The following is a 17,147-nucleotide window of genomic DNA, read 5'->3' as shown; positions in this document are numbered from 1 at the left end:
TTTCTGGGGTATATTCTACTATTTTACTCAGTCATCTAACTTGACATGGACATAACATTGCAAGGGAAATAAATTACAACCCACACACCAGCAGAAGCCTTGCCCTATACCAGCAAGCTCTGTTTGCTTTGGAAGTTAAAAATGCCAACACACATACATTAGCCATGTAGAGCTTTTGTGCTTTATTGTACAATATCATCTGCACAGCACCTGGGAGAAATTCGTGTGTCTGATCCTGTACTCTTCTTCCCTACTATATAAGCTTGCTGATTTTTATGTGTGACAAACCGGGTAAATTTTAAGAACGACTTGCAAGAAAATCATTTTACTTGACCCACTTCTCATTTGCTTCTCCCCCTGTCCTCTAAAAACCCTCCCATCTTTTGCCATACTGAAGATTGATTCTATTTGGGAAGATGAAGACAGAGCTAACGTGAGTACAGGACACCACAAAACCATGGCTGTGAAAGCCAAGCGATGGGAAACAGTAAGTTTAAAAGGCACTTTAAACCCATGCAGATGTTGAATGAAGCAACCCAGTCCCTCCACCCTGAGTGGATTTTGGCCAGTACATTGCCACACCATTAAAAGCAAAGGCAGACAGCCTTTACAACATGCTTATCTAGATGAGCTGAGGATTTGATGTTTGCATCTCCGGAAACACTTCAAACACATAACCCATGCCAACAAAGATTTCAGCTCCTACACTTGAAAAGAACCACTACTCTTGAATAGGGCAGTCTTTTGGCATCAAATGAGAACCCTGCAAGCCTCACCATGAAGCAGGTGACAAGGGCAAACTGCTGGTATGAAAGAGGCAGTCCATGCCTAGCGTCATGCTAGATGCTCTGCTCTCCCTACAAGAGATGCTCTGCTCACGCCTCGGGAGTTTGCAACCACACACTGAGATCAGGCACAGCACAACACCAGACTGGAGCAGCCACATCCAATTTATTTCTTTTGTTATGTGACAAGATGAGAGTTAAAAATTAGACCACTTTCAAGCCACTGTTTGCCATACAGAAGTCTCAGCTCAGCTGTGATGCACCTCTGCAGCACCGTGCTGAAGCTTTCCTCTGTGAGCATCAGCTTTGGCAGAGTCTGGAGTGGGGAGAAAAAAGGACAAAGACTCAGGTAGCTCTGAAATTGGAGCGTTTTCATTCCTTTTAAAGCAGAGATAAAGCCAGTGAGGAACCTGACCAGAAAAAGCTGTTTTTCTAAACCTCTAGCAAATTTTGTACTACTGAAACTCAGGAGCAGAGTTGAAAAAAGTCCCACAGGACTTGTGATGCCTGCATCACCCTGTAACACCCGCTCCAGCCTGCGCCAGCCGATGAGGCCATCCAACTCCTTTCTCAAGGAGGAAACATTACTGGTCAGTAACTGCTATTTGTTTCTTCAGTATCTGCATCTCAGTTATTTAGCCAATTGGTTTTTGTTTAGAAATACCACCAAATGCCTTTTACTGGTCGCTCACGGCATACTACAGACGCTATACTGTAGTCATGCCATAGTGTGGGAAGTTTCTAGGCTGTTCTTGACACGCGACACTGCAACGCGCCGTTCCGGAGCATGGAGATTGGGAGCATGGACCATGTCACTGCACCCTGATGGCATTAGAAGAAACCTCATGCTGTTGGTGACTGCCCAGCTCTCTAATCTATTGAGGTCTCTCTGCAAGGCCTCTCCACTCTCAACAGAGCCAACAGCTCCTCCCAATTTGGTGTCATCTGCAAGCGTGGTGCTCATCAGGTGTTGTGCTTGTGATGCACCTGAACTTCCAGCCTCCGACAGGACTGCACTCCCCAGCTTCCCGGCTGCTCTGGGTGCAGTGGTCATCTCCTCTTTACATACACTCCATGAGATAACAGTAATAATTTCAGGTTTTTAAGTGATTAAGCCATTTTCAGGAGGTCAAACATGTGAACTGTCCCCATTACCAAGAGTTTCACTCCCATACAGCTAACACCACACAGCACCACAGTACATCATAAAAAATACAAACACTCTGGCAAATAGCAGAGTTAAATAAAATAATATTTAAGGCCATGTTATAGGCAGAATGCAGAACTCTGCCCTTCAAATCAGCCTACAAACAGCACTGCGCTCATGCAGACTGTTCCAGTTACTCTTGAAGACCCACTGACAAAACCAGCATAACATGACAACAGCCCTTCAGGAATACCAGCATTTTCCCAGCATGGCAGGCACCCTGCATCTCAGCAAGGACGTGCTCCTCAGGGCTGCATTTCCATAGTTGCTCATCCTGAACAAGGGAAAGGATTTTTCACTTACCCTGTGAAGTCCCTTGATGGACCAGCTGCATTGGGACTGGACTCCCCTCAGGGCCCACTCGCTTCTCACACTGTAGGATGCTGTCACCTGTGGGACCAAGAGTCTCTAAGAGCTTTCTCGTTAGTGCAGCAAAGACATAAGGCACATTTTTGGCCAACAGTGTCTTGCACACAAGCAGCAGTCACTGGCAGAGAGAGAGGTCTCTGCCTACGAGCCACATAAACTTCTGGTTCTCATCTGTTGCAGCCACAAGGCTTCGTGGCAGTGACAAGCTGCCCCAGATGCTTCTTCAGGAGGCAGTTATGAGCATGTCTGCACTCCTACATTCCTCAGTGCTGTGTCAGCTGCTGGGGCTGGTTCTGTGGTATCACAGGACCAAGCTACTGGTTTTACAATAGAGTACTGGGGAGGGGAAGCCAAGCAGCAGTTTTCTTACCTTCAACATAGGTCTTTATTATTATTATTATTGTTTCAAATGCAGTAGGCCTGCAACAAAGGGCTTAAGACTCCTTGCCTTAAGATTGCCCATAAAGCCACCTCCGCTGATCACCTCGATTTGAGGACTCCAGTAGCATCCAGGCTGGGGTAAAAAAAAGCATTTGCAGGTTTTCAAGCCTCTTGCAGCCCTGCTCATTCCTAGCTGCTTCCTTCCTTGCAGGAACACTCACAGAATGCTTTGGGTTGGAAGGGAACTCAAAGCCCATCTAGTCCCAACCCCCTGCCATGGGCAGGGACAGCCTCCACCAAACCAGGCTGCCCAAAGCCTCATCCAACCTGGCCTTGAACCCTGCCAAGGAGTGGGCAGCCACAGCTTCTCTGGGCAGCCTGTGCCACAAGGCTGCTGTGAGGTCTCTCCGGAGCCTTCTCTTCTCCAGGCTGCACAAGCCCAAGTCTCTCAGCCTGTCTTTGTCAGAGATGCTCCAGCCCTCTGATCATCTTTGTGGCCTCCTCTGGATTCACTCCAACAGCTCAAGGTCTTTCTTGTACCAGGGACCCCAGAGCCAGATGCGTTACTGCAGGTGGGGTCTCAGGGTAGAGGGGCAGAATCCCCTCCCTTGACCTGTTGGTCAGGCTGCTTTTGATGCAGCCCAGCATATGGTTGCCTTTCTCAGCTGCACATCCATATTGCCAGCTCACATTACGCCTCTAGTCCCACACTCCCAGGTCCTTCTCCTCAAGGCTGCTCTCAATCCCTTCTCCTCCCAGCCCAGATCCATGCTGGGGAGTGCTTGTACCAGCCTGTACTGAACCACTTCCAGAACTCCCTTACACTTTCTCTCCTTACACCCACTTCCTCACTTGCTGTTCTGAGGTTTTCTCTGCCTCTGCCAGCAGCTTGTGGACCAACCGGAGGTTCTGCCAAGAAAACCAGGATATAGTTCAGCACACTTACAGCACAATTAGCACAGACAACTTTATTGCTGATTTGAAAGTTGTTCAGAGAGAAAGGAGGAACTTAAGTGGCTCCAGCTGGCTGATAATAAAAAATTACACTTAAGATTTAAGCTGGCAAACATAGGATGATGATGGGAGATCACTTCCAACCCTACTGCGCCCAAGCAATTGCAAGAGAGACCTGCAGTCACAAAGAGAAGTGAAAACATCACACCAGTAACAGCTCAAGTTGGGAATGGAGAAGCAGGTACAACGCAACCAAACAACAATGGCAAAATTAAGCATCTTAACAAAAGCTCTCTGACTGCATGTGAGAGCTGCAACAGCCAGAGCAGCAACATGGTTCTTCTGTGGGAGCTGCTCCACATCTTTGCCATTTAACAGTTTATCAAGGTAGGACACCAGATAAAGAACACTCGTGGAGTAAGATTCAGGACACCAAGCTCCATAAAATAAATGTCAGAAAATGCATTTATTGACTGAGAGAGATCAACTGGGATCCATTTATAAAATGGATGTAATTTTACAAAGCTCCGTGACTTCCATCATCATCATCACTGTAACAATCAACTACCTGAAGAAGCCCCTGTGCAAGGAAGGAAGGTGCCAGTTACCGGGCAAGATGCAGACACCAGTGTTGTAGCTTTAAGGTTTTACTGAGCTTTACCAACACCTAGAGCTACACCTCCTCTTTTCCCCATCTTGGGCAATTACATCAAGTTTTTAAAATTCAGATGACCAACCCAAATCAACTTGAATAGATTTCCTGATCTATCAGTTGCAAGAGTCTTAAGTATTTAACTCCTTGGAGGTGGTCACCTAACTCCTGTCAGGCATTCATGTGGGCTAACTGAAATAGTATTTTGAATGTGAAAAAATATATATATTGTGACAAACTTATTCTCATTAAGATTCTCCCAAATGGATGCAACTGAGCATTAAATAATCCCCAGCATTTCCATTCCCCCAAATCACCCCCGAAGACAAGAGATTTATGTGAATTTTAGTCTGATCTTTAAGTACTTTGCACTGGCCCCAGATCCACTGAAACCACCCACTTGTTCCCCTTCCACCTGCCAGGAGAACTCCACAGCGATAGCCTACATGGTCAGGATTAATTTTACAATCCTCCAAAGACTCGTCAGTCTTGGGTACAAAGCCAGTTTTGGAAACTTCTTCCTCTTCCCCATCAGCCCAGTCTTGTTCACCTACCAAAGAGAGAGAGACTTCTCTTGATTGTGCAAGCTTTGTATGATAAGTCGTGAGAGACACTGGCAAGCACTATGTAGCTCTGGGACTGAGCCTACTAGAAGCATTTTTACAAGAGCCTATGGGAGTCCAGCGGTTGGATCAACCACAGACCACCTTCCTACTACTGGGATACTGGGATACCCAACATTTTAATACATCCCTGGCACCGACAGACAGATTTTCCAATGCTGTTAAAAAAATCTGACTCAGCAGTTTTTATACTTGTTACCTAAGTGCCACCTCAAATAACAGCAGACCATTTTAGAATCTAGTGATAATTTTTACAAGCCCCTTTACAAGTCATTACGGTTGGTGCCAAACTTGGCACTGGCACCAATGGTTTGCCAAAGCTGGATTATCCCATTCTCCCTCTTAACATCAAAGCACCGCCAGAGAAGTGCAGCTTTCAGGATGCTAAGTCAAGGACATTTGAACAGCTACACTCAGCATTTCTCCATATGACAAACTGAGAAGAGCTTCCTTGGTGTACAGAAAGCTGTACTCATCATTCACAGCAGGTTTTCTTTATTACCAGCAGTACTGAGAGCAAGTCAGCAACGTAAAAGCAGCAAGCAAAAAACCCTGAAATCACTGTAATTATTTTTCTGTCGGTCTTTCCCTCTCCCTCCCAAGTTCTCTGTGAGTACAGAGACCAGTGTGTGTGCTGCATGAGAATGGAAATCAAATCATACATTTAAAATGGGTTTTGATTTATGTGCAGCAGTTACTGTTAGTTAATTGCACACAGTCCCTGCAATTACATTCTTCGTAAGGGAAGTCTTCGCTTGTCTCTACTGAGTCATCTGACGGAGAAGGAGAAAGGAGGGGTGGGATCAAGGAGCAAGGAATGATCACAGTCGCTACAGATTTGGGGAATTTGAGTAGTGAAACTCTGAGTCTTCTAGGAAGTTCCAGAAATAACTGGTGGCAATGTGTAGATATTGCAATTTTATTTCATTCGCTCAAACAAAACGGTAGCATGTAAGAAATTTAAAATGACACAGTATGATAAAAATAGCAGAGAATGAACTGAGAAACTAAAAAGAAGGTAAACCTAAATGCATGAAAAGTCAACATTCATTAGTGATCATCTTCAGTCTTTGATTGACACTTGATGCTCGGTAACTTTGTAAAACAATGAACTGGAAATCATTATGACTATCTGAAGAGATTTCAGCACCAGCACTAAGATTTTTACATTCAGTTGGTTTGCAGTTGACTTAGCCACTTGTCTATAGTACAGGTTTATCACAGGTCAGATCACAGTGTTGAGGAAAGCAAAGCCTTCCTGGCATTAGAAAGGATCCCTTAAACTGCCCTCACAGCTTAAGACATCCACTGTACAAAAGCACAAAACCACCACAATATGGTTTTTAAAGAACTTAGTTACCAGTAAGCAAAATAACCTTAGCTTCTGCAGTTCATTTTCAATACTGAAATCTCTGGAAACGGTGCAACTGTCAGTAGGACAGGAAATGTCTACAGTAACCTTTAATTCCAGCCGAGTTTCTGGAAAGAACCAATTCGGCAGTTTGGGATTACAGAAAGGATGGATGTAGAAGCAGCACAAAAGACGACATCTGTTCCTTTTCTTTTAAACAGAAATCATGTTAATTGTAGACCAAGGCACAAAACGTTTAGTGCATAAGCCAGTTCCTTGCACGATCTAGTAGTTCAGCCTTTAGTTTTGGACCACTTATACCCATTCACACTACTCTAACTATGCTACTCCTGAACTCTCCTAGAAACGAATCAAACATGATTTCTGACAAGGGTAAACATCCTTAATGCTCAAAAAGTCCGTGTGAAACAAAAAGTTACATCAAAGATGAAAATGCCTCCTCTTGTTTTGAGAAAAAACAGTACTTGACAAGCTTACTACAGATTAGTTTTTTAAATGCCTTCAATAAATGCATGCAGAAAAATGCTTGTGTCTGTCTTCTTTTCAAAAAGTGATTAATAAATGGAGTTGAGCAATATTTCCACTGGAGACTTCTCGTAGAATTTGAACCTATAGAAATAGGAAGTGTCTGAACCAGAGAAAAATTTCTTACTGAAACCTTTCCAAACCTGTGAGTGCTGTTTCGCTTTGGCATTCAGCACTTGAGACAGCACGTTATTGAAAGCATTTGTCCTACGAATGGAGCTGCATCTACTTTTCAGCTGAAACATTGATCTCTCCAAAACTTGCAAGTGATCTTTTCTTTTGGATCAGCACAGATCCCAAAGCAAACATGGCACTGTTACAGCTCAGAAAAACTGACAGTGAAGAGGAAAAGGGAAGATCTGAATCCGTATTTTTTGTCCAAAGCTCTACAGATCCAATTCACAGAATTTTTATTCTGCTGAACTGTGCCACATAAACAAAAATAAAAAATAATAAGCATAAAAACTGAAAACCCTGGGAAACAGAAAGATATCATCTCCCCTAAAAACCATTCTCAAATTGTTGACTGAAACCAATGGTGTATCGTTGCTGCTGTTCAGGGGTGGAGTTTTTCATCAGGTTTGAGTTTTTTGGAAGGAAGGTGGCAGATACATTAGGAGGAGAAGGGGACTTTAACAGTGACCTGATGCTCTATTGTTCTAAGGTAACTAACTGCTGTCCTGTTTCATCAAACAATCCCAAAAGGAGTCTCAAAAGAGTGAAGCAGAGGGTCATGGTAAAAAGGTGAAGGACAACGCACTTACACAGGGGCATCCTCAACATTTCAGATGCCTACATGTTCCTTCTCTCACCGAGAAATGAATTAGGTTCACGCAGGAGTTTCAGAACCATTGTGGAAGTGTTACTAATCTCAAATAGAAAACTGAAAAAAGATACAAAAGGATTAAGTACCTGGTTCCATTAACATGGTTACTGATAAAAGTAACATTTTCCTCATTGTTACACATGCATGTAAGATGAAGAAAAAGTGTAGAAAGTAATAAAAATGTGTCACCTTCCCCCTCCCTCATCCCGCATCTTTCTGGGCATAAATTAAGCCTTACAAATGAAAAGGCTACTCTGTGACATGCAATATTTTTTTTTCTTTTTTTAATTAAAAAGCTGGCTGTGTTGTGTTACATTACAAAAATGTCCACATGCATAAATCTAAAAAAAGCCCCAAAATCTACGGTAAATCTACAACATACTAATGATTTACATTTGACTGCTGATTCGCATTATGTAGAAGTCTTAGATTTGGTAAAGCATCGTAACAATGTAGGAAGGCATCTACATCTTTTAACTCTGGACTGTATTTGCTTTTTTAATTTTCCTATAAAATTGCATGAAGGCTAACTAGAGAGGCTTCCTATCATAAAATTCCAAAATCTTGATATGTCATCACTGTCTAGGTCATTTTCTTATAAATATTGCCCTTTAAAAGCGTGCATTTCTAATTGCTCCATGTTTTGTGAACTGAACCTCTACACATCTGATCTTTTGAATGATTCATGGAAATATCAGATATGACAGGAAGACAAACCTGAGATACATTTGAAGTACAACAGTATAACTTGCTAACTCCTTCATTAATAAAGAAAACCTCTCTGAAAAGCCTTCCCAAGCTTTTCCCTGTTTTTTGTTTGTTTTTTTTTTTCTCTTAACAACAAATTCTGAAGTATGTGCAATTTTATCTTGACATGAGTAGACTTAAAAGCACTGATCTTGTCTGATAGGTGTAGCAATTTCTGCATAATCATTACAGTAACTTTAAGAGTCTTTTCCACCCTGCTGTAAAGGTCAGAAAAAAGCTGCAAACTAGGAGGCGAATAGCATATCACCAGAGTGATGTGTCTGAAGCTTTTCAGAATAGGTTGTTTCTCCCTCCTTCCAAGTGTCTGTCTGTCTCCGTTTTCTTCTAACAGCTCACAAAACGTAGTCAGTTTTATACCAAGTTAAAGAGTCACATCGGCTTAGTACTAGTCTTTCTATGCAGTATTCGACTTGCTGAGTTCCTGCCTGATGGCTAGAGAGGAGAGAGTGAGAGAGAAAGTTAGTAAGTTAAACAGTCCAAGTCAAGGCAGAAAGCCAGAATACACAACTGTCTCCCCCCCCTTAAAGGCTCAACCGTGCTCCAGCAGTCTTACAGCATGAATAACCTGCATGTAAACTTCATCAGGATCCCCACAAGTGACATTATCAAGCAGGCAGTATGCTTTTTCCTGCTGCACAATTCTTGTTAACATCTTACATCACTCAAATCCAGCCTCCCTCCAACCATTTTTAAAAAACATGACTCGGTGTCAAGGTGCTATTAAAACAGAAAGCCCCGGAGAGGAAAACGTACGAACACATCAACTGGAACAGGTGAGACAAAAAAGAACGCTGCCAGACAAACAACAAAGCTGCTTTCACCACTCTCTCATTCTCAGGGTAGGAAGGCATCACACATACACATCGTTATGCACCTGCAGCTACTTATTCTCAGACTGAACAGCAGCGTCACACGAACTGATACGTACCGTCAATGAGTTCTTCCTTTAATTTCGTTAACTCCTTCCTCATTTCATCTAAAATATCCTATGGTGTTAGAGCATAAATAATAGATTAGTTCTGCAGCACAAACAGATTAGGTTTGCCACCCATCACTTTCTGCTAAGAGAAATCAAAAATTCTTCCAACCTTTTATCAACTATTAACTGTTCTGAAATGCAAAACCCAGCCTTTACCTTCTAAGTGAATCCCCCAAACCTAAAGCATCCCTAAAGCATTCTTACTGCAGGTACAGTGAAGAAAACCAAACCACCAACACCTCCTTCCACAAGAGCCCTACCAATTGATTCCTGTAGAACTTGGGAGAGCAGAAAGGACACATGCTGAAGTAATTGCTAAATTAAAAAAACACACTTGACACAACCCTTTAAAATGAGAGCTGTGCTGCAGCTGACATGGGATATGGAATGCACAGCAAAAAAAAGTAGCTAAATAAAAATGGTAAGCCAAGGAAATATTCAAAGGAAGGAATTAAAACAGGGGAATAAGATACTAAGGTATTGCCAGTGGCCAAGTGAAGTGTGAGTGAAGGTGATGCAGTGAAGGGCCATCCCCCACTTGCTGTTTTATCCATCTTTTTGTCTGAGTGATGCTTGGTAACCGATGGTTTGGTGACCATGTTTTTACAGGCAGAGTTGGGGGTAGTGTCTGTTTCTGCAGAGGAGACTGGCACCTTCTGCCCAAATCTGGAGTCAGCAGGAAACTCATCCAGATTTTATCTGTGTCTTCTTCAGCTTTGGGGTTAACATGCTGTTCACAACTGAGCATGCCATTACTTCTAGTATACTCCAGACCTACTCAGTCCTTGATGAGCTGCTGGTGGAAGACACACACATAGACACACCACATTCCCTGCCCAAAACCACTACTGGAGTAAGCATGCATACCACAACTACAGAGATTTTATCCCAATTCACCAAGTGTTTGATGAGACTCTTGGGCAAGTGGCAAGAAGCAGCCTCGAAGCAGCAGCTTGGCCACCAGTTGCTGGGAAGCTCCATGGCACATTAAGAGCTTGTCATGTGTCCATTAGAAGACAATTTTAAGAGACCATTTTGGCTCCATTTAAATAACATTAACAGAGGCAGCAAGAGTCAGCGTGCTGGAAATTTGGCACAGCTGTGCTTTATGACTGATAGGGTGCCCATCCTCTGTGCCTTCCACTCAAAAAAAAAAAAACCAAACAGAAAAAAAGGAAATAAAAAAGCATCCCAGAGGGGGAAAACATAAAAAGAGAAAACCCCAGGAGCCAGATTGCTATCCTCACCATCATTTCATGGAAGCTGCAGCAAGAGTACCGCAAATCATCTTGCAATGCCAAAATAGGAATAAGCCTTCAACTAGATTTCAGAACCCCTCCCACCCCCCAACTCACACACAGGCCAGGACCCACTCTAGAACATCCCTGAACCTAGAACCAATCACAGAGACAGAAACCCACTCTAGCCTAACTAGACCAAATCTCTAGGCTGGAACCTGCTCTAGAACCAACCACCAAACCAGAACTGACTCTACAACTCCCCTCCCCACTTGATGGCAGCCTCTTGATCTAAATGCCACTTGAGAAGGAGCCCTCACCTCCAACTCCACGTCCCTTTTAAAAACCAGTGCTATCAACACCACGGCCCTACAAACAATGTTCCCCTGAACCCACCAAGTCTGGAACACACCCACTGTACAACCAATCACTACTCTGCAGACTCCTGAATACAGAGCTTCCCCTGCAACAGCAAGCACATCACTTTCCCTTTTTCAAGGGCAGGGATCCAACTGCAGTAGTGCCTTGCCTGGAAAAGGAGCAGATCACACCCACAACATGCTGCACGCTCAGTGTCTCTGTCAGAAGAGTGACTAACACCATCTCAATGCACTCCCCCCAAAAAAGAGCTGCCACCAGCTCAGCATGGATCATTGTGGCAAAAAAACTAGTACCAAGACCTCAAACATGACTCCCCTTACCACACAACTCAGACCAGCACTGCTTTTGCCCAAGCCTTACTTGGCAAGCCACCAGGCAGCCAGCTACCCCCACCATACCACCCCTCTACACCAGGGACACCAAGCTGAAATGACACTTGCCTACAGGAATCAGGCTTCCCTACTGTACACTGTCCTCACTGTTCCCAAAAATCTTAGCACCATAAAGCACACAAGGCAAAAATACAAAGCCACATTCTCACACATGGACAACACCTTACACATCTGCTCAGGTCAGCATCAGCCCAATGCCCCAGGCAACAACCACTCTCAAAAAGACATCTGCACTGAAAGCACCTACCAGCAGCAGCAAAGTCGTTCATCTGAGGGTCTCCTCAGCAAAGGAGGACTTCTCAATAGCCAGAGGAATACAAATACCCTAATACTCACTTGCTCCTCTGAGGGCTCTTGTTCTTAGCAGTGTGGAGTGTCTGCTTAGTCTAAAGAACAATGATGCTCTTAACAGATAGCTCCCATCTTCACACAAGTCACAAGAGATCCCTTGCCAAGGCTCTGCCACTTACAGGTAACGGTTATCAGACAATTTCCAAAGCATCCCATAACACCTTTTCTGCATCTAACAGCAGGCTGCTGCCACCTTCTTCCCATAGTACTCTTCTCTCCTTTTACTCAGGACAGCTACACAAAAGGTGGTATCACTGGACACTCTTTCACCACCAAACTCATCATGGGTGCTCACATCTAACATAAAACATGGTGATACACGTTCTGCTAGAACTGCTCTGAGGGCTTGTTGTTTGTTTGTTTGCTTGGATAGAGGGGAGGAGGAGAGGTTTTTCCAGGCAAACCAGTTTCCTAGCTCCAACCACAGAATCAACACAATCCTGTGTGTATTGCTTAATGCAAAAGCAGGAACAAACATCTTTGAGAAAGTGATGGGGCTGTATAAGCCACCACCTTGCAGTTACAGGTCTAGGAATACTGAACATGCCTAGGGAAAAATAATGACAATTCCCAAATCATTTAAGTTTAAAACTAGTTAAGAAAACCGTTTTAAACTGGCATTAGACAGCTAGAAGTCCTTATACCCAAGGTTTTATATTCAAAGTATTCTATACGTACCTGTTTCAATCTGTCATAATCTAGACCTTCTGACTGTACTCCATTGGCACTGGGTTGCCCCGTCGGTGTAGATTTTGGTCTGCAGTATAAAAACACATCCATGAATTACTGGCCACTCATTACTACAGGATACATAAGACTTCAACAAACTCGCTAACATTTGTCTATCAAAAACACAGTAAAGCACCAGAATGAAAGAAAAGGTTTGGGAATGGGAGGGTAGGAAAATCAGGCAGACCCAAAATACCACACAGAATGGAAAGCGTCAACCAAGAACATTTTCCACACACTGGAAAGATTAATCACCATAAGAGTAAGAGTTATTAATTCAAACCAAGAACTTTTCAAGTAACAGAGATTCCACTGTTTCTGTTTCACACTGGGCATGAAAAGCTGAATGCCTTCAAGTGTCAGACACTTTCCTTTCTCCCTTTTCAACTGCTTACTCATTTCAAAAGAGGCCCTCTCAAAGAAACACCCCCACTAACTAATGACATGTTGATGCCATAACTGTTTGAATGCTATGGAATCACACTGGAAGATTTTCAACATGTGAGCAACCTTATCTAACTCCCTTCCAACCCAAGTTATTCAGTCACTCGCCTTTCTAAAGCTACCCAAAGCAATTACTCTAATGAGATTTGTAAGGTAACACTTGAGAAGAACTTCTGGTGTTTTGGACTCGGTCATGTTCAATGTTTGCTGATGCAATGCTCACCTAAGACACTGAAAACTTGCTTACCCAGAAAGATTATCTTGCATTGTTAACACACATTCCAGAAAATAGGTTTTCTACCTTCTCACTTCTCTTATTTGATCCCCTCTGGTGTACCTCAGGCACATACACTTACTATGCTTCCACAGGGCCTCGCATACCTACAGCTATGAGCACAGACAGAACCTAAAAACATCCACCAAAGCAGGGAGGGATGGATGATGTGGGACAAAGAGGAAGAAATGTTCTTAATTGCTTTTTAAATCTTGGCTAACATTCTCCCATGAAGCCAAAAGAAGTTGATAAAATTACTAACAGTTCATGTCAGGAGGTTTCCCCAAACATTTAGCATTATCACAGTGTGCTAGTGTTAAGGCAGGTATTATTAGGCTAAACTGGGTCCTGTTTCATTGTCCCTGCATGCAGCAACACTGAATAAAAGCCTAAACTCAGTGTCTCATTTCTGGATTCACTACCTGAAGGTAGAGCATTATTTATTACAATGGAAGGTGAGCAGGGGCAAAAAAGAAATTAGTGGAAAAGACATGGTTCTGTGCTTAATGTTCTCTCAATATACTGAAAAAAAGCAGAATGTGTGAGGGACACAGCAGTATATCCACTGATTTATTTTCCATTTATTTATGTATTTTTAATTTAGCTGGGGGGGCAGGGTGGGAAATGAGAGCCATGTTCTCACTCAGAAGAAAAAGAAGAGTGCACCAACATATATTTATTTGGCTTTACAAAACCACTACCTTGGCTTTCATGCATCTTGCCTTACAAGACAGCAGTTCAACCATGGAGAAATAGTCCAATTACACTGTCTCTGTTCAGCATGAGTAGAATAAGCCTCATACTGGATTGCCTTGATGACTTCTATAACTACAGGTCTATTTTCTTATTTGTTAACTGAAAGAACACACTCAAAGTATGACTCCCAGCAGAACAGGGCATGCATGCTAGAACATCGCGTGGATACTATAGAAACTCTCCTAGGTTTGAGCTCCCCAGCAGTTATTTTTAACTCCTGCAGATTCCTGTGAGAAAATCATTAAGAAACAACATGGGACACCAGAGCTGCCTATTTTTCCTCCCCCTAACTTGTAATAGGACACATGCCTGTATCACTGAAGAGCCTGGCACATTTAAAAACTTCATTAAAACCTTCACACACATTCCTAGGGATGAGACATTCCAGTGACAGGCCATTTTAAATTAGGTACACCCGAGCCCATTCATCTTTTCAAAGGCAGCAAGTCCTGTGTAGGTGGTAGAAATCTCTCAACCATTTTTTTTTTTTAAACACTTCATGATTATTTCTGTGCACTGACAAGTTAGTTATATCAAGCCTAACGTCACCCATTTAGGAAAAAACTACCAGCAGCTAACCATGCAAAACAGTCAGCAGAAGGGGCTGTGTAACTGTCCCTTTGCTGCTGGACTTTGAACCAGAAAGGTGCAGGAACACTCTGCTATTAAACCAGCCCAGCTCTTCACTTGGGATCACACTGCTCACTTGCTACAGCTGTTTAAATGTACATTCCAAGAAAGAAACTGCTAACATTAGTACTGCTTGAAACACACCAAAATGAAACACATGATCCACCAAGTAAGACAGAAGATAAAATATTCAGTAACTTGACAGTGGAAAAAGCTGGAAAAATAGAATTCACCTTGTAACCACCAGATCATCTACGTTGTGTGCTATGCTATGATGACAAACGACAGTTTGGGGATCTTTTACAAAACTCTTCAGGTATCGACAGTACTTTGAGATCCTTATGGAAGAGCTCACTCAAAACCATCGATATCAGGTCTTTAGCAATTGCTGCTTCATCACGTATCAGGTATTCAAAGTGTTCCCTGCAGTTTACATCTCAATCTGTGAGCATGACTGACTTACTCCAAGCACAAGAGCATGAGTTTGTCAGATTCTCCAGACAGTTTCTGATCATTTCTATGGGCCACCACTCTGTTCCCATATGCTACAGTAGCACAGCATTTCCTGGGCGTGACTGAACAATCAGTGTCACTCTCAAGGGACAGCAGGGACCTCTGTGTGCCTTAATAAAAGATCCCAAACAAGAACATACTTTAATATTTTAATAAAATATTATTCTAATATTATTCTAATATTTAATTAAATCACTGCAAAGAAGAGAGCTCTTCACAGCCAGACTGCTTCGTGTTTCTTTTGCTGCAGAGCTTTATATTCTAAAGACTCAACCAATCGTACATTAGATACTCCTGCTACCTCCCAAAAATCTCAAGGAGAGCCCCTTTATAATCTCCACCACTCAGTGTTAAGAACATGTTCCATTTTTGCTTTCTGAAATGCCAGATATTCCTCACTCGGTCAACTGTGAAAGACAGCAATTCATAAAGTAGATAATTTGTAATCTAAGTCAAATCTAGCTTTCTTCCTCCCAAAATTATCCTCTTTTTCCTTCTTCCATAATGGTGAGGGCAGCTGCCCTTAAGAAAAGTATTAACTACTGAAACTTAGTGAATAAAACATCCCAACCATTCGAACCTAAGACGGCTAAAGAGCTCTCCCGTGTGGTTTTTCATAGCAACGCCTAACAGCACAGCCACGCAACCTCCACAGGCCCTAAAGCACCTTCAATCAAGCATGCAAGATAAAGGAGTTTATTCATGCCAACATGCAGAACACACCACCCAAGATAAGTAGCTAAAAGGGGAACTTTTAATACAAAAGATTAAGTATTCACCACAATGAACGCCTTAATGAAAAACAAAGCTGGAATTTGACTCAGCAGTTCTGCAGGGCTCTGTAACATGTTTACCTGCAGAAAGCTTTTAAAACCTGAAGGCTTTTGATAGCAGTATTTTATGACTACTGCCACATAAAGTGAAACTGAGACCTACGTTTTAGAATACACACAGGTTTCATTCTAACTTGTGAATGGTCCCAACACAAACATTATGTTTAACAAGTCCTTTTAAAAAAAGAGAAGTATATTTTTTTGGCCATTTCCAATGTTTAAGTTGGGCAAAATCTCTCTGTTATCTTTACTTAACTTGTAAAAAGCAGATGTGAAAAATTCACCTGGAAAATTAAACACTATTCCTGTGTACCTAAACCTACATTTTTGAAAACCCACTTCTCAAGCCACTGCAAATGGTTCATGAAATCTTGGCATACCCACTAGGAATTTGTACTTTTGCAGGTGCTGTTTGCCAGAAAATAAGTATTTAATATAAAATAATTCATAGCTGGTTCTTAAGCCATCTCAATTCGCCTTTGGCACCATCTGCTTTTAACCAGTTAAAAAATGGTCTCGACTGGACAAACAAACTGGTGGGGGGTGTGTGGTGATTACCAATCCATGTAAAAAAAGTCCAACCCTGAACTGGTCAAAAGGGTTATTACAAAGTCTCAAACCCCAACAGGATGATACCTGTTTAATGAATCATAGAACCTGTTTTCAGAAGCAAGCAGATTTTTCCATGGAGATTCCCGTCTATGAAGGGGAGAAACACTACCTTAACAAGCTATAATAGGCCTTAATGATGTTCAGTGTTAGCACCTCAAATATCATGGAGTTTAACTAGATATGTTCCCCAAGTTCTATGTGAAGGTTTCAGGAAATATTAAAAGCTTTTCAAAGTCTGCTACACAAAAAAGGCCTGATTTTAAACAGGACCCTAGTTATTCTAGAATGCTTAGAACATTAATTCTGAATAACCTCTTTATTCTATACCTGTTTGGAAGCTCTAAAGAGAAAATGCTTATTTGCCAGTTTCTTAGGCATGCTTTGTTTAGTTTCTCTAAGTGACTTGTATCCTCTCTGCAGAGGTCAGAAGCAAGTTGCTGAGATTTACCAAGGGAAAGCTATCCCTTTTGGCAAACACAACATTAGCATTTCAAACTGCAGCACCCTCTGACTCACTCAAGGAAAGTTACATTAACAAGCTGCTTGCTGGATC

General features: G+C 42.4%; 1 protein-coding gene across 7 annotated transcripts in view; it reads right to left on the bottom strand.

Annotated features, from left to right (window-relative positions):
* Positions 1 to 7,894: 7,894 nt before the first annotated feature.
* The window catches only part of ENAH (ENAH actin regulator), a gene marked incomplete at its 5' end in the record, with an annotated part of 97,343 nt that continues 88,090 nt past the window's right edge, over positions 7,895 to 17,147 (bottom strand). For 4 of the 7 annotated variants that reach the window (XM_084262383.1, XM_084262386.1, XM_084262388.1 and 1 more), the window contains 3 exons: positions 7,895 to 8,894; positions 9,391 to 9,448; positions 12,482 to 12,560. In XM_084262383.1, the coding sequence (XP_084118509.1) occupies positions 8,857 to 8,894; positions 9,391 to 9,448; positions 12,482 to 12,560 (175 nt within the window). In that variant the 3' untranslated portion in view covers positions 7,895 to 8,856. Of the gene's footprint in view, positions 8,895 to 9,390; positions 9,449 to 12,481; positions 12,561 to 16,618; positions 16,682 to 17,147 lie in introns of all 7 variants that reach the window. The other 3 variants (XM_084262382.1, XM_084262385.1, XM_084262387.1) reach the window with 1 other exon arrangement.

The sequence above is a fragment of the Gallinula chloropus genome, assembly GCF_964237585.1.
Source record: "Gallinula chloropus genome assembly, chromosome: 3".
Lineage (NCBI taxonomy): Eukaryota > Metazoa > Chordata > Aves > Gruiformes > Rallidae > Gallinula > Gallinula chloropus.
The sequence above is the reverse complement of the archived record's forward strand: the minus strand, read 5'-3'. Positions and strand labels throughout refer to the sequence as shown.